Here is a 27,024-nt window from a genome sequence, read left to right on the forward strand (position 1 = left end):
CTATCAATCACAAAGAAACTGCGTTTATCTTGTGTCTGGAAAACAAAGCTGCTAAGACAACTGTTTTCAATCTTTTGGAGAGTGTTTGTCTGTCTCGGTGGTGCTCATTTAAATGGTGCCACTGACTCCTGTTATGGTGTAAATTCTTTCGACTCAGGAGAACTGCACTTAAGCAGTAAGCTGATCTAAATGGTGCAACGTGTGTCCTTACATTATAAAGTCATATGCTAGACACAGGACTTAAAAGAAGTAAATCCTCAAGCCAATATACCAGCCAGTAGCTGTGAGAGCGGTCATTCTTTGTATTGTAAGTTCCCCCAAAGCTCGTCAAATGGCATTATTTTATCAGCACATTCTCAAAAAGACCAGGAGTTATGCATCCCAGTATTTTACCTAACAGCATCATAATAGCATTCTAGCATTTTACCCTATAGCCGCTGCTTTTATGATGAGGCCCTATTAAAAGGACTCATTCCAGATATCATATTTGCATCTCACTGCCTTCAGTGGAAGGACAAAATAAGCAATTTACTCTTCATTATGCCGTGCTACTCGAGTGGGTTCTTAGTCAGGCGGTGAGTCTACTGGGGATTGGTCTCACTGATCCTGTGTCAGTACAACCTTGTGGCCTGGGGATGAATGAGGGGTTGACCCCACGCTGAAGTGACCTTTTCCTCAGAGCGGAGCTCCGGTGCACAGGGGCTGTTGCTCCCCCCTGCTCCCGCTTGTCTCAGTGGAGCTGTGAGTCTGACATTTCCACCAGCCCCCTATGAATCTCAATGGAGATTTAGTCTCCATCCCACTCACTCAGGCCCCTCTCTCTCTCTCTCTCTCTCTCTCTCGCTCTCTCTTTTTCTCTCTCTCTCTTTTTCTCTCTCTCACTCCCTCTCTCTCTTTATCTCTCTCACACTCGATCTCTCTCACATGCACTCTCTCTCTCCCAGTCTCTCTGTCTTTGTATGCATAGCCTCTCTCTCCCCCTCCCTCACACATTTCCCTCAAAACCTCGAACATACACAACCACTTGTAACCTCTCCATCTTGAAACATGAAAAAAATCCTCACATTTTCTGACTCACATTCTCAATGGCTTTTTGGTTTGTCGCTCTCTCACTCTTTGGTCTTTCATTCTCTCACAGTCACAAACATACACTCACACACACATTCCCTCTCTCACTCTCTCTCTCCCCCCCTCTCTCCCTCTCTCCCTCCCTCTGTCTCCATCTGTATTCATAAATAAATGCATCTCTTTTAGTCTCTGATGAGCCTCTAAAAAAAGCTCAACCTTGCGTCCCTGAATCTCTCTCTCTCTCTTTATCTTTCTCTCTCTCTCTCTCTCTCTCTCTCTCTCTCTTTATCTCTCTATCTCTCTATCTCTCTCTATCTCTCTCTCGCTCTCTCTCTCTCTCTCTCTGTCTGTCTCTCGCTGACTCCACAGCTGGGAAACAATTGATTGTGGGCTGGGTGTCTGACTATGTGCTCCCCCCTCCAGGGCAACGTGACCTTCTCCTGCTCGGGGCCCCAGCTGGTGGCCGCCACCTTCCTGAGCTCCAGCAGCAGCTTCCTGTCCCTGCCGGCGCTGCCACCCACCCTGGAGGGCTTCTCCGTGCGCCTCCAGTTCCGTACCTGGAATGCCGACGGCCTGCTGCTGTCCGGCCGCCTAGCCCAGGAGCCCCAGCGCCTGGTGCTGCAGATCAGCAGCGGACAGCTGCACCTCACCCACCAGACCACCGCGCTCAAGACCTCGGAGGTCTCCACCGGTAAGAGAGGAAGTGAGGGACCCTGCAAAGCTCCTCTGAGTTACCAGGTTCTTCAGTATCACCAGGTTCTTCAGTATCACCAGGTTCTTTAATGTCACCAGGTTGTGTTATGTCACCAGGTTCCTTTATATCACCACGTTCTTTAATGTCACAATATCCTACAACGTCAGTGTTTTTGGGTGACTTATAGTGATACAGGGTTATGTGTTTATGGGTTAAAAGGTGAAATGAGACATATAATAAAAGGGTTGTATGGTGTTGGGTGTCGAGCCCGACCAGAGCTATAATTTACAGAGGCGAAACACATAATGTCATCTCCCTTGCCTTGTTTCTGTTTACATATGCTCTGCTGGGCACGGGGAAAACAAATACTCATTTGTATAGCTTACCGTTATCTCTGTTGCCATAAAGCGAGCAGTGGATTAGTTTTTGCCTGCCCGTGTACTAATCTGTTAGGGGGGAATACACCACAGTGGGAGCCTACCTTTAAAGGCTTAGTCTGACATCTGTGTGTCCTGACCCGGTGGCAGGACCTGATTTGTAATGTTGGACAACAAGGATGGTATGGAGGGCGACAAAAGAAGACTACTCTCCATCTGTTGGCTTTTTCTAGCGCTCTCCTCTCCTGATCAAGGTTTTTCATAGCGTACGTACATCAAAAGCAGACCACACTAGAGAATGTAATGTGAAATTATTGAATTGTCAATGGCCACGAGTCCCCCCGCCCCCTCCACTCCTCCTCTCTCCTCCACGGATGGAGGCGGACAGCAGATGGCTCACACAGAAGGGACCTCACACACGCAGCAGTGGCCTTCGCCCTGGGCGCCCTTCACTCCTATGGCCAGGATTAATTAAATCAAACCTGAAAGATGATTTTTTTTTTTAGACCGTTCACACCACAAGGTCTACTTGGTGAGGTGTTAATCATTTAGCAGGGTGAAGGAGTTTTGATTTATTTCAGCCGTTGCTTTAGCAACACATGGAGACTCCTGAACTTTTGGTAGATGAAAGCATTTCTGTCATTCCACAAGAGAATGGAGATTAGGGGATAGTATAACAGTTTGAAAGCACAGGTGCACAATTAGATAAAACACAGGTAACGTCTTTGATTTATTAAAGCACATTTGCATTCTTCAACAATGAAAAAAAAAATAATCCATCCTATATTTTGCCTCTTGAGAACCCTGGCATATTTTCATTCCGCACATCCAGGCATTAATTAGCCTCCGGTGATCATTTATGCTCTAATTATGTCTGGAGCTGATTGGAACCAAGGAGGGTTAATCTGACATCTGCTGGGAGAACCGGAGAAAACTGGGTTTGGGGTTTGGGGGGGGTACCACAGGGCTGGAAATGGTCTCCTGTGGCCTCAGCTCACTTGAATGATATCGCGGCCGCTGTGTCTCCGCAGGTCAGAGAGTGAATGACGGGCTCTGGCACTCTGTGAGCCTCAGCACCCGAGGCATGCAGATCACCATGACGCTGGACAATGAGCCCTCCTCCACCATCCAGCTCCAGGACCAGCTGGAGTCGGGCAGTGGTTTCTTCTTCGGAGGTGAGATTGCGTCACTAGTCGAACGGTACCAGTTAAACTGTGACTTCTTTGATGATGTCATATCTTTCATGCCATATGGCAGGAACCCAACCTTTAAATGGAGATGAATGTTTTTGGATTTCTGAAGAACACATTGGTAAAGTGGTGGGACTGGTCTTTTGCTATCAAAGTGTTACTTTTTATGAAGCTTTTTGAAGCGCTATTTACTATGCCTTTGAAAGCTTTGGGGAAAGTTAAATTTCCTCAATCATGTACAGAAAATACCTCAGATGTTATATTTTACAGAGCAATTGATCCTGCCTTTGTGAGAAATGTCTTTATGCAAATGTATTCATAGGTAGGCATAATTTACTACACTTGTATTCATAACATTGATTGTGCAGTTTTCAGAATCCACAATTTGCCAAGGATGTTTTCTTAATATTTTCCTCTCACATACACATTTACACATGCAATTAGACCAGGGAAATTAAAATGTGTTCCCCTCTATTCCCTCTAAATCTGTAGTATTGCATATACACTTAAATGCACTTTTAAAAAGGACCCATTAGAACTTCATAAGCCTCTTTTCCAAGAGTCCCTTCCATAGACTGGCAGCTGTGCTAGTCCATTAAGAGTTCTATCTGTGGTCTGTCATTATGTGACTGCTCATGAGCAACACAGATGTACAGTGCAAGAGTGCTAAAGTCAAGATTCATTTGGATCAAAATGACAGTCAAGATATGGATTAGTGGATACAGTGCAGCAGTCCACATTGGGAGCCATGACATGACCACTTTGTTTGAATAGACATGCTAGAAGCAAATCGCATTAGTCTAAGAGTCTAAATCAAAGTGAAATAGAGTCTACAGTACACTAGAGTAATAGACTAAATGTTTCATACAGTATTTTTATACAGTGTTTTTTGATGCTTTCAGGGTGTCCTCTATCTCAGGATGATGGAGACTGCACCAACCCCACAATGGCATTTCAGGGATGCATGCGTCTCATTCTCATCAATAACCAACCGATCGACTTTATCCTCGTGCAGAGAGGCAGACTGGGAACTTATCACCAGCTCCAGTTTGACATCTGTGGCATCCGTGACAGGTATGACCATTACAAATTCTGGATGTGAAGTCCGCAAAGGGAGTAGGGTTGTGAAAAAACATGAAGTATTGTCAAGCTGGAAATGCCCTCATGCTTAAAAAAATGTACAAAACTTCCCGGAGTACATTTTGATATTGAAGGTGGATGTTGTTGGCCCTCTCTCACAATGACCTCACCCCCCCCTGCATCTGCTCCGTGTTTGTCCCAGAGCTGTTGTGTATCGAGCCGAACTAGAAGGACGCCACAGACAAAGGAGCCTAATTAGAGAGAGCCGACATCTATCCATAAGACAGCTTAGCTTAAAGCTGCACTAACAAGCATCTATATATTTCACCCTCCTCCTGCTCTCTCATTACTGGTGACACAGATCATAAGACTGATGAGCTTGATTACCGGATGCCCACTGCGACTTCCCAGTTTCTCAGTTTCCAGAGGGCACTGACATCCGATGTAGGACAGAACAAACAAGTGTGTGTGTGGGGAGGCCTGTTGTTTTTCTGGGCGAATATCCCTCCATAAGCACTCGAGCTGAGTTAGGTGGGTAATCACACAGAGTCAAGAGAAAGGTCAGGCAATTAAGTACAGGGGGCTTGGCAGAGAGAAAATATTTGAAAAGTGCTGAATAAATGTCAACATTGTGGCTTGGTTGTATTGTTGGATACAAAGCCAAAAAAAAGGAATACATCCTGGACACTTGAGCACATGATCATTGGCGATATTGGCTAAGCAATTTTTTTTATTTTCTCACAACAATTGCGTTGTTATTCAACACCTCTCGGTCTCACTATTCTCTATTCTCTCACTTATCACTCAAGATTCATCCTACACATTTTTTCTGGCTGAAATATTCTCTGTATTTCTGTTCGATTTTGGAACGAAAATTAAGCGGAAAGCTTCAGCAGTGTTGTTAATCAGTTTTTACAGCGGAGTTTAAGCTTTCCCTTTTTGGGTCTGACCACAGATGATTTCTTGACATCAGCTTGCGAGACGCCCATCATCCCCATGTTGCAGGATTACCATAATTTCCTATGACAGTTCTCTAATCTCATTTCTTTTCAGACTCAAACGTTTGTCTTCGCATTTTTCTTCCTTCCTTCCTCTCCCTCCGCCTCCTCAGAGTCCGTCCCGCTGGCGTCCTCCGGGGATAGGGTTTTTTATTAATAGTTAACTTGTGTGAACACGACAGGACCCCTCCATCGCCACCACTTTTACATCATTCATGACCAGCTGTCATCGGCCGGGGTCCTGCCTCGCTCACCTCACCCCGCTTGCCCGCGCCGTGTTGTGCCGCACTGTGCCGCGGCAGCTTTCGCTCACCAGCTGGAGTGCCAGCCAGCGGGATCGGCGGGATGGCAGCAGAAGCCGCTCACTGCCCCCCTCTCACACCCCCCTCCCCCACCCCACCCCCGTGCAGGGGCACAGGCATGGCCTCACGCTGCCACATCTGCCGAAGGCTGGGGAGGACTGTGGAACAGGGCCAGGAGAAGCTCAGCACCCTCTCGCAGGTCACGCTGCCGTCTGACTGCCTGTCAGAGTCTCAAGATGGTCGTGTTGTTGTGGATGTTGATGCCTGTGAAGCTTTTCGCAGTACATCACGTCCTGTCTGAAAGCATCCACACAAGCCATGGGAGTGAAACCCTTTCAGCGTTAATCAAAATGTATGATGTGCCTTTTAAGAACAGACTCGGGCTGCTGCAATAAAAGGCTGTGCATAGGCATTTGTCATGCAAGACCTGTCACTGACATGTTAATGTTGAAACCGGGATGCTTATAGTGTGGTATTTATTTTATTTTTTACATTGTTTCAGTCATTTATTGATTTGACACTAATTGGCATATATGACACACATTGCACCATTGCAATTGAAGTATACTTATTGTAAAGGAACTGTTCTGTTACACCTTTCCTTGCCAGTCACAGAAGTTACTCAGTAACCACTAAAACCTCATCACCCAGTTTACAACCAGAGAACCATTTGTTCAGGTTAGATACTGTAATTTAATGGTCCACCAAAGCTGGTGTCTGTGAGCATGAACTAGAAATAGCGCAGTGATAATTAAACCATCACTCGACACATTAGCCATGCTACAGCCAGCCCCCCTCCACAGTGGTTTAATGGGAGCCGAAATAGCTGTGTTGTGCATACAGCCCTTCATAAAGCGCTTCTCCCAGGAGAGAGAGTACATAGGGAAAAAGCCTCCTGAAATAATATACGTAGCCCTAAAAGGCTGGTAATTGTGAAATTTAAGGAGCCATGATGAAGGCACTATTAATCAAATTGTCCATGTGGCCTTCTCTCTGAGGCGGTTTAAAGTGCTGGTTGTTTTCAACTCATTTATCCATGGCATTTGTTTGAAGAAAGAATTTATTTGTTTGTTCTGGAGGGAATTGGTCCCACAGTTTTAGAATCGAAAAGCTGTCATACTGGTGACTGAAGGATGCATCACTGCTTGCTTAAATTCATGAGGAACTAGATGTACTGCATAGCAGTGCATAATTCGACTGCTGCATAAAGTGAGAGAATAAGCCAGAATTAAAGAGAAACTTCTGGATTTTTCAACCTGGGCCCTATTTTCAGATCTTTTTGGGTCCAAACGATCGAAATTGGTCCAGCAACTGCAAAATGGCTATACAGTGTAAGAAACAGAAACTGAGACTTAGGCCCAATCCCATTTCTAATCTCTACCCCTACCCTTACCCCTACCCCTTCGCCTTCGCTTTTTCAAACGGAGGGGTAGCCGAAGGGGTTGAAACGCTAGCCCTTCGAATTGGGATAGCACTTCAACAATTACGTACGTCATCAGTACGAAGCGTCAGCTGTTACGTTACCGGAGAGCGACAGCTGTCACTCACCAGATATAAACAAACATGGCGCCTGCAGCTGTTATTTACACAATGCAACATTTCATCAAACAAGTTTTAAAATCATGAATTACAAAGAAAATACTTTCATTTGTGTGATGCTTTCCCTGCTGTTTCCGACATTTTTAAATGGACTCGCGCGATGTTTGTTCTTTAATGATCACGGGTTCGCAATGCATTGAGGGAAATCAGTCTACCCCTCCGTTTGAAGTGTGCCCTCGGAAAATCTCCGTTTGGAGGGGTAGAAAGCGCTTCCCCTTCCCCTACCCCTCTGTCTTAACGTGAATTGGGACAGCCCTACCCCTCCACATGAACGCGCAAAACGGAGGGGAAGGGGTAGGGGGAGAAATGGGATTCAGCCTTAAACTGTTCATTTTCTAGTTTCTTCATGTTGAAATGAGCTAGAGGCCAACTTGGCATAAATAAATGTGTCATTTTTGGTGAAACGGTTGTCAAGATATTGCCTTGAGCCTACCCGACTTCAAGGGGCGCTATCATGAAAGGAGTCCCCCACTTAGGAAGACAAACCTTATATTCCATATCAGCCACATGGGGCTAGAATCAAGCTGAGTTACATGTGGATTGGTGAAGTCTAAGTATATGACACGATATCATCGACCAGAAATTGGTTGGGGGGAAAAAATGAAGAAAAACTAAACTTTAACAAACACTATATGCCCTGCAGTGCAGCTGCGGTTACAATAACAAAACAAGTTACGGAGCTTCTGCTTCAATATGACTTGTTGACCCAAGAGGGTTATATAACATCACAGCCATCTTCAACTGCCACACTGGCTATTTGAACTATGGCCAGACAGAGCATGTCTTTGTCTTATGTAAGACTCTGTAAGAATCATCGCTCCAAATCCTGACCGTTGGCCACTAGTGGAAACATGTCTAAGACCAGACCATCAGAGATCATTTAGTTTGGATTTCTTGTTTTGTTTTTCACTCCTCAATTAAAATGTGGTGGTATCTTTTATTCTTGCTTATGTCACCCCTTTTACTATCCAGCTGTTAAATGTTTCCCTTTGAAACTTAAGTGTCATAAGTAATCCAGAATGTCTGTCTGACTTCAGAGGAGAGATTTGTGGAGTAAAACGATTGCTTCAAAAAAAATAAAAAGAAGTGCTGTCACAGAAATTTGAACAAATGTCAGTTGAGTCGACTCTCTGCAACTCTCTTGACATTACAAGGAAGTCGTTTTGAACCTTTATATGCAGATTTATTCACACTTCGTTTTAAAAGTTTATATACTGTCAGCAAATGTTTGAAGTTGCTTTTGTGGCCTTAACGGAGGTAAAAGAGAATGCTTGTGCACCGTGTCAGCCTCTGTGCATATGCTGACTGTGTGCACCACTGGGTGCAGCGGATTTGAGAGAAGATACGTTTGGTCTACCTCCCATGATGCCCCCGCTTCTCTATATTTATAGTCAGCAATTCCTCCTCCTTCTCCTCCTCCTCCTTATTCTATTCTGTTTCATTTAGCATTCTGGCATCTTGGCTCTTAGATACTTTGGAAGTGCTTCCAAGTTCACTACAAACAAAGAAGAAACTAAACTGAACCTTAAATGTCAAAATAAATATGGCACATCTAAAAGTGGTGTAATGTTCTCCAAAAAATATGCAGAGAATTGAATTGAGCTGTACGGAACTGAACTGCACTCAACATGATCACATTATACTGCATTAGTCAAAGTTTGATGTAGCAGCATTAATACTGTACATTCATCTAGGCATCTAGGGGTGCAATCAGTGGATGCTTTGCCGTTGGCGCCTGTCGGGTTCTTGCAGGGTGAAAAATGTATAGTGGGAATTATTTTAAAACTGAAAAGGTTCAGGTCATGCATAAATGACCATTCTGCTGAAGGCTGCAGCTCAATCAGTATCTCAATGATCTATCCTCACTGTCTCTCCACAACAGATGTCTTCCCAACTTCTGCGAGCACGGAGGTCGATGCTCCCAGTCGTGGAGCTCCTTCCAGTGTGACTGCACTGGGACAGGCTACAGTGGAGCCACCTGCCATAACTGTGAGTCCCCCGTGTCGGCCCAATCACTGTTAAGGGCCCAGTCACACAAGCCCCATGGCCCAATTAGCCTCACATTACATCTCTCCCAGTGAGAAGTTACTGCCACCAGAAAGGATGTTAAAGTTGATGGGCTAAAGGGAAAAAAACACATATAGTTGATTTATGGGAGTATTTATTTAATGTAAATGGGAAGGAATGTTCAAGTTCATAAAACTCTCAGTGTGGTTGTGACTATTTTATGATGAGTTCGTAAGAATCTAAGACTCATTTTGGAGCACCTCTTTAAAGTTAAAGAGCCCTTTAATTATTGTTTAAACTGATATTGAAATTCTCACCTATATTTGGGGTTTCATCAGCTATTCTATGTGTCAGTGCTAGCACCTTTACACTTCAACGCTAAAAAATCCATGCTAATTGACTTCAGCATTTCTATTAGCATTTGTCAGAACTTAATTATCAGGCAGCTGATGGGGTAGCCCATATGTCTGTCTGCGCTTAGAATCAGGCATTCTAGGCGACCTTGGGTCTCTTGAAAGGCGCCATATAAATAAAATGTATTATTATTATTATTATTATTCGCAACCTTTCTCTAAGGTGCTAAGATTATGTTCAGGGCTAAATTTAGTGTGTCTGCTTGCAATTTTCCCCTTATTTTTTTCAGCAATCTATGAGGCGTCATGTGAGGCATACAGACTAATAGGCGGCTCTTCAGGCTACTTCTCCATCGATCCAGATGGGAGTGGTCCTTTGGGGCCCATGCAGGTCTACTGTAATATGACAGGTGAGAGGTCTGTGATGTCAGAGAGCAAATATTCCAACTGTCATTTTATGTCAGCACACTGGGAACAGAGGATTAAGATCAACATAATCATAATCCATAAATTTGCAATCTATGATAATCCTTTGTCCATAATCTATGACATTGAGAGGCTTTCTGAGAGTAAAAGACTGTTAAACTAAAATCCATATCAAGGCTTAGAGTGACCATTAGAATGCCATGCCAAAAAATACACTGCATGGACACTGGCTATTCTCACTCATTTTTCTCTGTTGCGCTGTTGTGTCTTTTATGATAACTAATACATGATTGGAAAGGCTTCCTGCATACTTGAACTGAGAGTAGAAGAAACAACCAGAAGGTCATTGTTTAATATATCAAAAAGGCGCAAATAAATATATATATATATTTGAGAAAAGAAAATCATGGTTTAGAGTTTATTTGTGTTTGAGTGATATACTTGTTAGATATACTTGATCATAGTCTCTCCCTTCCCAGGAGAAATTCTTCAGAAAAGAAAAATGCTTCAAAACTTCAGCAGACTTCAAATACATCAACCAGATTGTCTTAGATTTTCCTTACTGAAAGCTTGGCACGTGAACTTGGGTCCTGTGTTCCTTGTCCATTTCCACTGAACTGGGCTTTGCCTATACAGACCTTATTGCCTAAGTTGCCTTAAGCCCTATACTAAGCCCTGTAAGATGTTCAGGGCCAGAACTGAAGCTAACATGTCAAGCCAATGCTTACATAAAAGTGCTATATGTTTCTATGGTTGACTGCTGCAACAAGGTCAACAATGGTAATAACCATAGGAACATGCGATGGCCAATGATATTCCATGTACAGAATAGGGAAATACTGTCTGTCCTTATCTGTCCTTCGATAGTCTTTTCTTATTGCATTCATTATTTAGATAGGGCTTATATAAGAACATATAGTTCTATAGAACATAAAGAGGATGTATTAATAAACTAATAAAAAGTACATTGTAAGTGAAGTGGCTACAACCCTAAAGAGACTGCTCCGTGCTAGTCCCAGCTGTTGAATACCTGAAAGTATTCACACCTGCACTCAGAGAGCAGAGAGCTCTTAGTAAGCCGTTTAGATTCAACTGGAGTCTCAGTGGAATTTGCTGTGAGAGGGAAGACGGCGTGTGCTACTGTGCAGTACAATTTATGCAGGGAGGTAACTGACACCACTCTACCCAGTACACAGGTTGCTTTTAAATCTTGTAGCAATACATGTCCTACTGCTAATACAACAAGAAAGGATTTGTCAGCGAGTACTTTCATTTCAAAGTGACACGTGAGACATTGATTGATAGTCACAGAGCTTCACATCACATCGCTAGACAACAACTACTCGTCAAGCTACTATGTAAATGATAATGATACATTACCTATTTGAAGCAGATTTTTTAACTGGCCATTGTAAAGCAAATTATCTCAATAACAAGGTTGCCTTTTAGGGCATTGCGTCTGCATTGTGTCTGCATTGTGTCTGCATTGTGTCTGCATTGCGTCTGCATTGTGTCTGCATTGTGTCTGCTTTGCATCTGCATTGTGTCTGCATTGTGTCTGCATTGTGTCTGCATTGTGTCTGCATTGCGTCTGCTTTGCATCTGCTTTGCGTCTGCATTGCGTCTGCATTGTAATTTCAGCAAGGGTTTGTGTCTTTGTCTTGCAGAGCAAAAGGTTTGGACAGTGGTTCTTCACAACACCACAAATGCCGTGCAGGTTCAGGGCTCCACCCTTGAGAGGCCCCATGTCATGCAGATCAACTACAGTGCCTCACCTGACCAGCTTCATGCTCTGGTGGCCAGCTCAGACCAGTGTCAACAGGAAGTGGTGTACCAGTGCAGGAAGTCCCGCCTTTTCAACACTTGGGGTAGAACACATAATTAATTTCAAGTCTCTCACGATGGTAGAAATGTGGTAATATCACCTCTCGTTGGCCTGATAGGATACCAGTGAGACTTCGAGCAAACAAATCCACTGTGTGGGTTTGGTGTACTCTTGGTCCTTCAAAACAAAGTTTGTGTGCCATCACCCAGGGAGTTGAGAAAGTCACACCAATCATTAGACTTCCTCTATTGTCTCAGCTCTTGTTCCGCTGTGGGATGGTCATGCAAAGGCTCCTAATTTATGAAAAATTGATGAAGCCCAGTCCCTCCGAGGCAAACAAACGTGCCACAGCAGACAATAAAGACGTTTATTATTCCCAAACCTCTGGGTCATTATGTATGGGAAGGTTTTTTTTTGTCCGTTTTTTTTTTCTTCAGAGCAGTGGATCTGAAAGAAAACATAATTGGTTTTATTCTTTACTGATATCTTCATGAATCTTTGTTGTGGAATTTTTAAAAAAGCTGTTAAAAATAACAGCTTTTTGGGGGGGGTTGGTGTAATGGTCATGTCTTGTGCTAACACTGCTGCTACCCTCTTATCCGTGAGTACTTAAATAAGAGTGGAAGGGCTAAGAGTAAAACAATATCTCTTTTTGCACTGAGTGTACAATTCACGTGAATTCAAATAATGAGTATCAATTGAACTGACGATGTGAAACTATGGTAACAAATGAAAGAAGTGCCTTCCAAACACCTCAAGGATGCTGCACATTTACAGACTGGATCTTTCTCGGAATGTTCACAGCCCTCCCTCTTGATCGTTTCCCTCTGGCTGAAGTCCCAGAGTCTCAAAGCCATATTTCCTACTCATAACTTTCCATGACATTAATGGGGAACAAATTGTTGATTTATTTGGACACGTCTTGATAACTTCATTTATTCTAAACTTTTTGATGCTGCTCCAAATGAGCTTGGTGATTAAATTCAGTTTGCTAGCCATTACCTCTTTTATCAGATTAATTACATGTTAATAATCTGACTTCCACAAAATGTAATACCTTTTGTTAGTCATTATATTGAGAGCAGTTATCACAAATCGAGAGAAAAATACAAATAAATCTGGAATCGTCTGTGTCATTTATTGGTGTAAGCAACCTTGGGACCTTGATCTTGCTCCTATATCAAAATGTATCCAAAATCGATTACCATAGCCATGGTCAGATTCACCTTAAATGAACCTAGACAGTTTTACCAGCAGGTTTATTGTGGTGCTTTAGAGCAAAATAAATAGGTTGACAGACAAAAAGTTAAAAATGACAAGATACCAATAAAAACAAGCAGATAAATCTGTACACGGAGTAACCTGCTCATTCTAAATAAATCAAGCTTCATACCAAGAAATCAAACAAATTTAGCATCAGGCTAAGACACTTTCTTAAACTCTTTCTACAGCGCTGGGTCTCATAGAAAAAAACAACATGAACTCAAAACGCATGCATAGGCACAGCACAGAGGCGCTGTCAACAAAAGCAAAACCAACAGAAAAACTCAACATAGCATCCAGTACATTTATGCTGAAGTGTGGAAATATGTGAATGCTCAAGCTTCAGCGCACCTACAGATGGGTCAGTGGATTTTTAAGGGCCTATTTTTAGGGACGCTACTGCAAGCTCAGCATCTCCTGCCCACATCTCTGCGGGACAATCCTTGATCAGCACATTGAATATCTATTGGAATTGTACAAAATGGCCACGATTATATTATCGTATGTATTCTGATGTATGTCTACACCTTTCTCTTCTGGGTCGGTGTGGGGGTGCAGATGGGACGCCTCTGTCCTGGTGGCTGGACCGTAGTGGGGAGAAGCGTACCTACTGGGGGGGCTACCTGCCGGGAGTGCAGCAGTGCTCCTGCAGTCTGGAGGAGAACTGCATAGACATGAACTACTTCTGCAACTGCGATGCAGACAAAGACACATGGTACCCTTGACAGGAACAGCACAGACAAACGAAAAGTGTTGTTAAATCCTTTACATGGTGAAGTTTACAAGTGCCTGGTGCCTGGTTTGTAACATGTGTTGTGCACTAGATGGAACAGTACTGAAGGAGTTTTTCATTCTTTTTTTTTAAGTCTACATAAGAGTTGAAGGGTGTAATGAGGTCTATAAACTTCAGAGCATGCTGTTATGTGCACCCATGTGGCTATACTGGAGGGCACACAGGAAGACTCTGAGTAATAGCTATTTACATTTTTGTGCAGGGTGAATGACACTGGCATCCTTTCATATAAAGAGCACTTACCCGTGAGAGAGATAACTATAGGAGACACACACAGGCCCGGGTCTGAGGCTGTCTACAACATCGGACCGCTGCGCTGTTATGGTGACAGTAGGTGATCATTTTTTTTTAAATGAATTATAGTTCAAAAATGAGAACAAAACATGTTGTCCTCTGTTCTCATGATCAAGTACTGAATACCTGCATTCTATATAGTTACTTCTGTTTATATAGTATAAACTGTATATAGCATAAACACTTCATAGAATGGTATTACACCATCATCTGTATTTCTCAGTAAAACTACTCACAACACAATGAGAACAGTTGTTGGTCAGTGAAATATCTGCAGTTCTTTTCTATAGAAGCCCATATGGATTATCATGTGCCATGTCCTCTGTGGAAAGCAATGGTTATTGTGTAAATGACACAAATATAAGACGTATACAATAGACAATATATTACAGAGAAATGGAAATTCATTAGCTATACCATAGTCAGAATGAAAATCTTAAAGTATTCTCCTCTTTTCTTATGTAGGATCGCTGTGGAATGCGGCGTCCTTCTACCAGGAGTCCTCTTACCTGCACTTCCCCACCCTGCAGTCCACACTGAGCGTTGACATCTCCTTCTACTTCAAGACTGGGGCTCCCTCGGGGGTCTTCCTGGAAAACCTGGGACTCAAGGACTACATACGGGTTGAGCTCAGCTGTGAGTTTCGTTTGTTCCCTTCCTTGTTGTTTGTTTGATTCTTTGTTTGTTTTTGGGTCAGTGTAAGCAATGACGTTGAGTTTGAAGTCCTTGTTCATGTGTGATTTAACCCTTTCCTGAAATTACTCATTCAAATGCCAGCCCCTCCTGGTACTATCCTCAGGTACTATATACTTTGTTCTCAGTGAACTGATGCAAGCGTGATGTACTCCTTGATCATGTCGTTACAAAATGCACATGGGGCTAGGGAAGGATTATCTTAGTTACGGTTTTTAACATATACCAATATGTCCTTGTATAAAGGCTATTGTATGTATGGATTTTGAATGTGTACAATGGGTCCAAAATAGAAATGGTCTGGTGTTGTCTGTGTGATTGTCACTGTACTGTGTGCACCTACAGCTCCCTCCACAGTGACCTTCTCCTTTGACGTGGGCGACGGGCCGGTGATCCTGGCCGTAAAGTCTCCGGTGTCCTTGAACGACCGGCAGTGGCACTGGGTCCAGGCGGAGCGCAGCGTGAAGGAGGCTTCTCTGCAGGTGGACCAGCTGCCCCTGCGCTTCCTGGAAACGCCTGCCGACGGACACCTCCACCTCAAGCTCAACAGCCAGCTGTTTGTGGGTAGGGCACGGCTCGCCCTCTTCCATCCATCATCATTCTAGGAGGACTCGCGTTTCTTTTCCGCCGCCCTTCGGTGACAGAAGATGATTTAGCAACCACTAGAAATGTTTAGGCAATGGAGCGGAGGGAGAGAGCTCTTTTCAGTTTGAGTCTTGGCAAGTTTTTAAATGGCTCGTTTGCCCTTCCCTACCTTGCCAAGAGCCAAGTTAACACAAACGTGATATCTCATCAGTCATTGCCAGTTATCGATGCACACGTGGCAACGCTACGGACAAACACAAATAGATACGTAAAGATGTTCAAACATACCTACAGTAGCTGCATACATGCACACATACACACATAGTCATATAGGTAGAGTTAAGGTTTTTCACAGATGCTTTTGTTCAAAGTATCTTACAAAACATTTCTTTAAAAAATAAGTAATCATCCATATCAACACACACCCACTCACATACACACGGACACACACACACACACACACACACACACACACACACACACACACACACACACACACACACACACACACACACACACACAAACACATACTGTACATACATATATGCATTTCTACATGAATACAAACCAATTAACCAACCAAACAACCATTAAATTAAGGAAGAAAAAAATGAAGAAAGAAATAACATAATACTTTAATATACTTACATACATGTACCTCTGTCTTTAAGGGGGGTCGCCATCCAGACAGCAGGGCTTCCTGGGTTGCGTGAGGGCTCTGCGAGTGAATGGCGCCCACCTGGACCTGGACGAGAGGGCCAAGTTGACCCCGGGCGTGAGCTCCGGCTGCCCCGGGCACTGCAGCAACTCAGCCAGCCTCTGCCACAACCGCGGCCGCTGCATCGAGCAGAGCAGCGGCTACGTGTGCGACTGCACCCACTCTGCCTACACCGGCCCCTCCTGCAAGGACGGTAAGCATTTTTGTGGCATTGTAGTCTTAGGAAGACATGCCAATCTTACTGTTCCACGGACAAAAAATAGATGTAGCTTTAGTCCCTTGTGTAAACAGAGTTAATTCTGCCTTGAATTTAGTAGGCTAAGCCCAGAGCTGAAGGCCAATGTGTGCCTGATGCTATTAAGTCTAGTGGATTAATACAATAAAGTATTTATGTCATTATTTTAACCAATGCATTTACACCAATAGATCAAAGTTCTTAATCCTTACTGTAAGAGAACAAATCCACAATAAAATGAATAAGACTAGTCTCCCTTCTAGTCCTGGCTTCCCAATAGACACATTACACCACATGTTCAGAAATGATGAAACCCGCCTGTAACATAACAGATTGATTCCCATTTTGAGGTGGAAATTAATTGTGTTTTTGCTGCATACAATTTCCTATATCATGTCAGCCTCCCAGAGACTCTTGAGTAAATGCCGCTACTGCTTGACTCATAGAATTCATAGGGCTGTGTGAATAGCTTTTGATGTTCCCAGTGTGCCGCTTGCAAAAGCCTCTGAGATGTCTCTGAGCTGTGTATCTTCAGCAGACTTCTTTTTCTTTTTTTTCCCTCTGCATATTTTCATTTAGCTGTTTCTCACAAAGGTTCTCTTTTCCTCATGCATATCTTCACGAAGCCTTTCATTTTCTTTGGAAGGGGGAAAAAAATACAGTATTTACTTACCTGACCTTGTTTCATCTGCGTCGATGACTTATTTATTTTTATATATTCTGCTCTTTACCGTGTGCACGCATGTGGGCGTAGGGCTCTCACTCGTTGTCCACCTCTCTGAAAGTCATGGCTTATTCTGAAACTTATCGACGCAAACATTTAACACTACCTCGTGTGGGTTGGAAAGTTGAGTAATTATATAATGCATCTCTTGCTTCTCCTCCCTTCAAAAAAATGGAAAGAGAATAAATCAAAAGAAAAGAGAGGTAGACTTTGTATGAGGGACCACAAACACGTGTGGATTTTTATTTCATTCTTTTTTTTTGTGGGAGCTCACTCACAGCTTTGGTTTTCGTTGGAAAAGTGTGAAAGCAAGATGATTGCTGGCATTCAAAGTGCAAATTGAACTCCATCTGAGGAGGTGATCAAAGTGTGGGAGGACAAGGCAAGAGGGCAAGAGCTGCGTTGCTCCCAGAGCTCTGTTTTCCACTCAGCTACTGCCAATCACTCCTTGGCACACGCTGCCATGCCAACAGACAAAAGGATGCTATTTTCAAGTCCCAATGTGTTACTGTTTTGACAAATGCTGTGGTGATGTAACGAAAAAGCTCTTCACACATGTAAGTGTGTGACTACAAAAGGGGCTTGTTTTTGACTGTATGCACGTACAGTACATGTCAATCCCTCCCCCTCAAGGCATCTTTGCACTGCAGACTCAGTGAAAGTCATGCAAGCCACTGGGAAAAGTCCTGGACATAAAACACTCCAGTGCATTTAAAAGCTTTGGCTCCACTTTATATTAAAGGTACAGTATGTAGGATTTAGTGGCATCTGGTGCTGAGGCTGCAGATTGTGACCAACTGAATACATCTCCCTTTCCAGGCATGTAGGAGAAGCTATGGTGGCCATCAGGCGCCATGCAAAATGTGAACCTCTCTAGTGCCACTGTTTTGGTTTGTAGCCCACTGTAGAAACATGGCAGACTTGGTGGAAGAACTCCCTATATGTAGACACAAAGGGCTCAGGGCTCAATTAAAACGCAGCGATTCATAGTTACATGTGGTTATACACAAATGAAAACTTAATTATGAATACTATTATGAATTTATTACATTTCTGCTAATAGTTTACCCTTAATCCTCCATACTGCACTTTTAGGTGTCCACAGATACTAATAAGCAAAATATACTTCAAGTGTTTTGCAGATGTAAGCTTCAATAGTCAAGCCAATTAAGGCCTGATAATGTGTAATAATATGTATTCACATGAAAATTACATTGTCTTATTGTATACTTCTACTTCACTGTTATGAGGACATTCAGTATAATGTGGGACCAAAGCTTCAGATGAAAATGAGTTGGAACTGAATACATTCATGCCATTAATGTGTGTCCTGAAGGCTAAACTCTGATACTTGTGTTGCAGAGGTGTCCGTTTCGTTCGAGAGAGGCTCCTCGGTCACCTACGCGTTTCGCGACTCTTTCCTGGTGATGCGCGACAGCAGCTCGCAGGCCTCCTCGTCCTCCTCCACAGAGTCCAGGGAGAGCGTGGCCTTCAGTTTGGTCACCACACAGAGTCCTGCCATGCTGCTCACCATCAGCACCTTCAGCCAGCAGTATGTGGCCATCATACTGGCTCGCAATGGTAAGAGGCACACCAATACCATTAAGTTATCTCAGGACTCCGGAGTTGTAGGTCAGTATATTTATTGCAATTGCAATCGGGCTCACTCACAGCACAGGGATGAAAGTGAAACAATTTCACTAACATCGCACAGGGTTAATATACTTAACAAGCACTGTTTGACCCTTCTTATCACCTCTGAGCTAACCCAAACATGGACAAAAGGTTCCTTCTCGCATATAGCTCTAACACATATGCAGACTAAGTGGTGTCAGCACCTAATAATCTAAGTTACACACACACAGAAAAGCCATGTTCCTGCTTACATAAGCACATGATTCATACAAGGTAATCATTAATACAAGGTACTTGATTAATACATTCTTAAGTCATGAACAGTGTTTCTTAATTAATTCTATCAAACAACACCAACACTACCGCCACTGTAGGGATAATAAGCATAGTGTTTACACCTTCATTTTTAGAAACAATGTCAACAAAACAGTAGAAGAATGATAAAAACATGACAGATACAGGTAGTGAGCATAGGAGAGCTTCATTTTTGATTGTGACCTATAACTTTGTTTCACAAACATGATAATAGGTAATTTAACTACACACTGTTTGTTTTAAAGTTATGGATAAACAGTTTATACTGTATCTCACACATCACAAACATGTCGGTTGTTATATATACAACCCGTGGTATGTTATATCTATAAAATATGGTCTCTCACAGACAGTCAAGGGACATGAGGGGGGTTGTGCCATATATAACTTAAAAGCGTACACTCATAATCCCTTTCCACTTACACTTGTGAGCCCACAATCCCTCTGCCATGAATAAAAAAAAAAGTCCTACGCACCAGACGAACGACACTCATTCCGTCTCTAAGTCTGTGTCTCTTAGTGTCAAACCCATTGGTGTGGCTCTGTCAATACTGAGAGGATCTGCCAGGGAACACGTTATCCGCCATAAGCCTCAGCACACACGCACAGTCACAAGGTCCCTCAAACACAGAACAGGGTTCTCTCAGGGATGACATTACTCTTTTTTTCATGTTCTTATTTAGTTATTTATTCACAAATTGACCTAATGCCACATGACAATGCAAATCTTTCTGATCTGTGTAAGTGTGTGGGAGAGGGATGATCAGGGTGAGAGCAAAGATCTTGAGGCTTACCACAGGATACAAGTTTATGAATCACTTTGGGATATGCTGGACTTGAGGAGGTTGTGGTTGAGGAGGTTATATCTACACATCCTCCATTAGCCTCAAGCCACTGACAGGTAACACTTTGTAAATGAAGCAGACTCTTTACTATGCAGTGTTAACATCTAATATGCACCCCGACATATTTAGGGCAAAATGTTACTGTTGTTCTTTAATAGAACAACTTGCATTGAATTTTAACTTTTATTTCATAAAACAGCTGCAATATGTGTAATGGACTTACACACTATACTGAGGTGGGACAATCACCGGATTTGTGTGTGAGCACCGTGTGTAATTGTGACACACAGGCATAACTTCTTGCAGGCTTTCAGGCGATTTATGATTTCAAATTGGAACATGTTCCCTTGGTTCCCTTTCGGCCGATGCATCACCCGATGCCTACAGTTGTCTGAGTCCATGTCTCACTCTCTGTGCACACTGTTTTTGCCACTCTCGTGTCCTCACCCACTGTGCTGACGCTTCCATCCTTTACAGACCCTTATCCCTCCATGACCTACAGTATTTCCAGCACCCTGGTCACAGTATATTTTTAATCCATACCATTGGTTCCCTCAGGGAGTTTACAGATTTGGTACCAGCTCCACGAGGAGGGGAAACCTGACGTGCTCACCCCCTACCCCTCTAACTTGGCGGACGGGCGGCTCCACCGGGTCCGAATCCACAGAGAGGCAAAGGATGTGTATGTGCAGGTCAGTGGTTGGGGGGGGGGGGGGGGGGGGGGGGCATGGATGGATGTGTGTCCTCGGGCACCCCACACACAGTGGTCATCCAAGGTACTGTGCATCATTTCATACTAAAAAGAAAAGGGTGATCGGTCTCTCCTTGTCTGTGTGTTATATGCACAAAACAGGAAATTACATTTAGAAAACCGTCTCAAATGAATAACAACATAGAATTATAAAAGCTTGTTCCTCACAGGTGCTTGTTACTAACCTAACAAGCTTGCAAGCAGGGGTTAAATTGGGATGGCACATATGCTCTTCAATTTCAACCGCTCAACCTCACCAGATTCATCTTCAACAGTGTAGATTTTTACACTTCCCTCGCATAACAATACAAAAATTTGTAATTTGAAATGACTAAAACACATTTTTCACTCTTTCCATTAGGCCTAATAACCTAAGATTATTTGCAGTAACTGTAAAGTTTCTATAGAGTAGGATACATAAGATTATTTGCAGTGACTGATATCTGTTAAGTAGGACATACGTATAACCTTATTTGCAGTGACTGATATCTGTTAAGTAGGATATACGTATAACCTTATTTGCAGTGACTGTTATGTGTCTGTCGAGTAGGATATATAAAATGTTGCCACTTGCAAACAACCGAGATTTCACAGGGTTTCCCTTTGTACTGTCGGTTCTTGCAGATCAATCCTCTCTTTTGTCATTCAAATGGTGCAGATTGCATAGAGATATATGGGTGGCAAGGTAGGGAGAGAAATAGGTCAGACACTGACACGGAGACTTAATTTTGTTTCATGACTGGATGTTAATGGTTCTGATACTCTACTTAAAGAACATAGTATTCGTGTCGATTTTAATAAATGCAGTTAAACGTAAATGCAAGCTGGTTAGCGATAGGTTGCCTCAAATGTTTGCATGCTAATGACATTAAGCTAAGTTAAGTTAAATGTCAAGCTAACGTGGGTTGAGCTCAACATAAGAGCGATACAAATTACATTGGTCCAATAATTTCCTAGCTATAGTTATTAAGTAATGTCTGTGTGTATGTTAATTCATTAATGTAAATTAATTAACTTTCAATGTAATTATTGTACTGATCCATTTCATATTATTTATTTCATAATAATATTATTGTATTGGTAGCCTAACACCACCACTACAGTTTACTTGATACTGATACACGGGAGAGTGCACTTACAGCTGCAGTTTTGCACACTGCCCCATTCAGAGCAGAGGGTTACCAGCACAGACCTTGTTATATTTCATGTACAGTCTGTGAAGTTATATCATTAACATTTAGTCATTAAGCAGATGCTTTTATCCAAAGCGACTTACATGTATGTATACACATTTTTTACATTAACACTGATGGCACACTGCACATCAGGAGCAATTAGGGGTTTAGTGTCTTGTTCAAGGACGCTTCGACAGGGAATCAAACTAGCAACCTTCTGATTACTAAACGACTTGTCTACCTCCTGTACCACTGTCGCCCCCTCAATATCCTATTATATCAATAATAGGGGCTACTTTTTAAGAAAATTGTATCTAGAACATTTTAAAATATATACTTTAAAGTAAGAATTTGTGTGATTTGTGTGTGTAAAAAGACCCTGTTGCTGATGCATGTGCACCACAGAGACACCTGCCCCACACACACACACACATTACAAACCCCAATTTCTCCCCTTCCTGCAAGAAGATAATGCGCATGTGTGAGGGCACTACACGAAATTCAAGCTTGATTATGTCATGAACTGCAGTGCCAATCAGTGTTAAAGTAGCATCTAATTTGCCAAGACAACTACTAATCATATAGTCAGTGAATTCATAGGCAATGATTAATAAGGACCGATGATTAATCATATTTCGGGCACTTAGCAAAGCTGGGCGGCACAGGGGAATGTTCCAGCATCTCTCTGCCAAACAAGCTCAGAGAGAATAAGGAGACAAGTTTATGATCTGAGATCTTGTCATTTAAGCGTGTAGTAGCACACCACACGGATGGTGCTAGCTGAAGAAAAGCACAGGCGGTTATTCCACTTATTCATGAAGACTCCTTGAGTGGTCTATTCACCAACATTTCTGTGCAAAAGTATTTCAAAGAGAAGGAAGGAATAAACCCTGGCATAGTTATTTCAAATAAAGATTTTTTAATGCAGAATATCTGTTTTTTTATGGCTAGGTTTGGGAAGTTCTACTTGAGTGAATTTTTTATATCATAGAAACTGTTTTCCATTTGAACTACCGCAGCACATTAAGTATTAATATTAGAATCTGTATTAAGGGTATTATGTCCATGGTATAAGTACACTGCTTCTGTTGTTTTCCAAGAATGCACCATGAATTCACTACTGCAGATTATGTCCACTTTTATGAGGCTGTGAAATTTCCCCGCAAAATCAGCTCTCACTAATTGGCAAACTTTGGAACACTGAGCGGAATATGAAATCAGCCATCATTTTAGTTCCCTTACTTTTGTGTGCAGCACTCACAGAAATGAATATGAATAGGGGAGAAAAGCCCAGATTATTTCTTTCTAGTGAGTCCATGCTTAAAAGCCTTTGTTTCATCCCTTCTGTTTAGGTAGTAGCATAGAAAGCCATTTGAAACTACAATAAGGATACGTTTTTTAGTGAATCATACAGACAAGAAATAAATATCAATGGTTTAATCAATGATGTTTTTTTTTGTCCTCTTGCCAGGTGGACCAGGAGAGTAAAAAATATACCCTGTCGTCTGACATGCAGCTGAACTCTGTGAGATCCCTGACGTTAGGCAAAGTCACTGGTGAGTCTCATCACATAATAATGACCCTATTTGGTATCGTGGCTCCACTTTAGAAGCAGAGCAAAGGGATGATTTCACCGACCACCGTGGGGAATAGGTCTGCCTCACGCATTCTCTTAAAGGTTACCATCTCTTCTCTCACCACCAATACCAAGGCCACTTGTCTTGTCTATCAGTGTCTCCTGCTGTCGAGTGGCTTCACAGAGAGTGACGTCTCCCCCCCACTTCACTTTGATTAGAGTGTGTGTGTGTGGGGGGGGTGGCAATCCATTTTGAGTATGCTCTTGTGTTGTTGCCATAGAGACTTTTATCTTTAATTTAGCAACTCGCTGTGGCTGAATCTAATTTAGGGACTGAGGAATTATTGATGTGACAAACAAGACATCTGATGCAATAGAGCTTGTTTGCGAGGCTCACTTCAGCTGAAGTTGGAATCATATGCTAATCATAATATTTTTTTCCCCTCTGTCTCTTGTTGTATTGCGTGTTAGAGAAAGAACCACCAGACTACTGCTATATGTTTAAGTGTTTCACTCATTTCTAAATAGTAATTAAGTACATTAGACACAGCATTCTTAACTGTGTCTAATAAAGTCGATGCTCTTCACAGATGAGTCCAGTTTTTAATACTTGACGGTCATAGTAAAGCTAGTAGACCAGAGTCTGTCAACGTATTTCCGGTACATAGGGTTCAGGTGGCAGCATTCAGACTGTTCAAACAGCATTTGCGCCACAGTTTATTTCAGTAAATCAAACAAGCTGCATGTTAGCAGGACAACAAAAGTCTTCAATTTTGGTAGTTAGCACTCTGGAATATTTGCCATAGGACATATCCTTTTTTTTAAACATGTTGTTAGATGTTGTCAGCTGTTTAAGAATCTCTGTCTGCGATACTCTGAGAACCCACCACTGCATTCATGCAGTTAGATTGACATGTCAAAAACAATCCCCCGCCATAGGAACCGACGCCCTGGACGAGAAGGTGGGAGCGGCTGGCTCCAGAGGCTTCGTAGGCTGCTTCTCGTCGGTGCAGTACAACCACGTGGCTCCGCTGAAGGTGGCGCTACTGAACCCCAGCAGCTCTCTGGTGACCGTCCGGGGGAACCTGGTGGAGTCCAACTGCGGGGCGCTGTCCGTGTCAACATCCAACTCGCTCTCAGGTGAGTTCCCCACTCATGGCACATTGAGGCTGTTGCACTGTGGGAACCGTAGGCGATTACAGTCCAAAATCTCAGCGAAAAGCTGCTCTGCTGGGTTTCTAAAGCACACCATCAATCATTTTGTCATGAAATCATTTCTCTAAATGAGACATGCCATAAGAAGAATTGATTGATTGATTGGTTAATTATTTGATTGACTGATTGGCTGAGAATAGTTGGTTGGTTAGTTCCTTGGTTGAAAGGGGAAAAAAGAAAAGAAAAGAAAAGAAAAGAAAAGAAAAGAAAAGAAGCACAAGGGAAAGTAAAAAAAAAAAAAAAAAGAAATCTGCCCAGGATACAACATTGAAGACCAAGGCATGTTGTCGGCCATTATAGTCTGCTTCACTAACACAGCCATCTAAGTGTCGCCAGCACCCAGGGTTAGAGAGACATCGACTGGCTTCTCACCTCATAAAGCCCAAAGATATAACAACTTATCTTCCTTTCTTTCTTTCTCTCTTTCTCTCCCTCCCTCCCTGCCAGACCATGTCGAGGAGCCGGACAGAGCTAATGAGCAGGACGGTGGCGTGACCCAACATGACTCAGCAGTAATCGGAGGTTGGTTTTTACTACCTGGCATCACCTCATTGCTCGCTTGCACTCACTGATCTGTGAAACGAGCCACGCTTGGCTTTTATTTCCTCATTTATTCCTCTCCTCCACTCAGAGGAGGATGCATTGATTTGATCGTTCGACTTGGTAGTTATGTCACCAGTTTCCATGCTGTTTGCCTTTTACACGTTCACATTTCCACTGTGTGCATATGAATACATTTAAAAGAAAAAGAAAAATAGGTCTATGAGAATAAATGAATAGATGGATGGATGAATGGATTACAAGTAGAAGTGCAGGTTGTGTAAGGCTGTTCTGCTGTCAGCATAGAGTCTCTCTGCTCTCACTGCATCTGCTCATAGTTTGTGGCCTTGTCCCCTCAGGCGTGGTGACGGCGGTGGTCTTCTGCAGCCTGTGCGTGCTGGCAGCGATAACCCGCTTCCTGTACCAGCACCGGCAGGCCCAGCGCACGGCCAGCCTCCAAGAGAAAGAGACCCAACGCAGGCTGGAAGCGGCCTACCACGCCGAGCTCCACATGCACAGCTCCACCCTCCACATGCGAGACAGCCTGAGGGAATACTACATCTGACAAGACTCCTCCACCGTCCCACAAGCTTCTAGCCATGGATCGCCCTGTCCCTGTAATAGCTGCCTGTCTACATGGATGGAGGTCTACAGCCTTCTGTTCCATGTTGGACTTCTGAAAATGGGGGGAGGGGGGAGATAAACAGCTTCCAGCGTAGGTAGTAGCTACTAGTTGCACAGTGACTCGGATGTGTTGTCCCGATAAGTGTGAGGGATGGAACAGAGGTGTTAGGAGTGAGGGGAAGTAGACGTAGCGTCTCGTGATAAATTGATTCTCACTGACGAGAGGGGACCCTGGTCGAGTCATGAATTAAGGCAGTATTAGGAAGGGAGCTCCAGCACCCCATGGAAACCGGCCTCCTTTTTTGTCATTGTAGGTCAGTAGGAAAGGGCGGGGGTAGGACAAAGACGTGTGCTCAAAAAGGCCAGAAAAAAACTAATTAAGATTTTGGAAGTGGAAAGAGTGACGCAGTATTCACTGAGGGTCACAATATATTATACAGTAGAGTGATGTACTTGATGGCAATTGGAGGGGAATTGATTGTGTCCAAACCTTTAAATATAGCTAATCTTGTCAAATTATGGCATCATGGCAGAGTGGTCATACTGGTAAATAAGGCCTTGCATGGTGTGCATGAGAGGATATTTATATCATGTTTTGTTTTGTTTTGTTTTACTCCCCTGCTAATTCATTTTTCTACCAGAAGGCTATTTCTGGGAGATAGCCCTGCTGTGGCTTTCACCTCTGCCACCTCCTCCACAGGCACGAGTTTGAACGGGCTCTGCACTATGGGAGCTTAGTATTCAGATACTAAAACTCCCCTCTTCGTGATGGTACTGAATGTGGTCAAATAATGGAGAAGCTCTGTGCCACTGTGGAGGTCACATCGAGGGAGAGAGAAAAATACATCTTATTTTACAATCTACTGTGACAGAAACTCTTCTGTCTCCTAGGTGATCTGGAGATTATTATGGTCTGCCTCTGTCACCTCAGTGTGAGGCTGCCGGGCTCAAGTGGACTATGTAATGTTAGGTAGCGCGTGGAGAAACCACCACTGTCAGTTTCCGATGTCTAAAATTATTCTCTTCACATTGATTCCATTTGGTACTGTTTTATGCTAAAATAAGTTGAATGGTAGATATTTATGGGCAAAAACGCCATTGTGAAGAAAGTCAATATCCGATAA

General features: G+C 43.0%; 1 protein-coding gene across 1 annotated transcript in view; it reads left to right on the top strand.

The window, feature by feature from the left end:
* Positions 1–25,841, top strand: part of cntnap5a (contactin associated protein family member 5a) — a gene marked incomplete at its 3' end in the record, with an annotated part of 48,414 nt that extends 22,573 nt beyond the window's left edge. Inside the window, exons 7-23 of the mRNA XM_080839717.1 lie at positions 1,492–1,759; positions 3,171–3,314; positions 4,232–4,403; positions 9,191–9,297; positions 9,959–10,078; positions 11,762–11,962; positions 13,741–13,897; positions 14,178–14,305; positions 14,735–14,905; positions 15,308–15,526; positions 16,219–16,458; positions 18,587–18,805; positions 20,578–20,711; positions 23,417–23,501; positions 24,461–24,661; positions 25,184–25,258; positions 25,636–25,841. Of these exons, the coding sequence (XP_080695843.1) occupies positions 1,492–1,759; positions 3,171–3,314; positions 4,232–4,403; positions 9,191–9,297; positions 9,959–10,078; positions 11,762–11,962; positions 13,741–13,897; positions 14,178–14,305; positions 14,735–14,905; positions 15,308–15,526; positions 16,219–16,458; positions 18,587–18,805; positions 20,578–20,711; positions 23,417–23,501; positions 24,461–24,661; positions 25,184–25,258; positions 25,636–25,841 (2,847 nt within the window). The remainder of the gene's footprint in view (positions 1–1,491; positions 1,760–3,170; positions 3,315–4,231; positions 4,404–9,190; positions 9,298–9,958; positions 10,079–11,761; positions 11,963–13,740; positions 13,898–14,177; positions 14,306–14,734; positions 14,906–15,307; positions 15,527–16,218; positions 16,459–18,586; positions 18,806–20,577; positions 20,712–23,416; positions 23,502–24,460; positions 24,662–25,183; positions 25,259–25,635) is intronic.
* Positions 25,842–27,024: the final 1,183 nt, after the last annotated feature.

This window comes from Sprattus sprattus (assembly GCF_963457725.1).
Source record: "Sprattus sprattus genome assembly, chromosome: 5".
In the NCBI taxonomy this organism is placed as follows: Eukaryota; Metazoa; Chordata; class Actinopteri; order Clupeiformes; family Clupeidae; genus Sprattus; species Sprattus sprattus.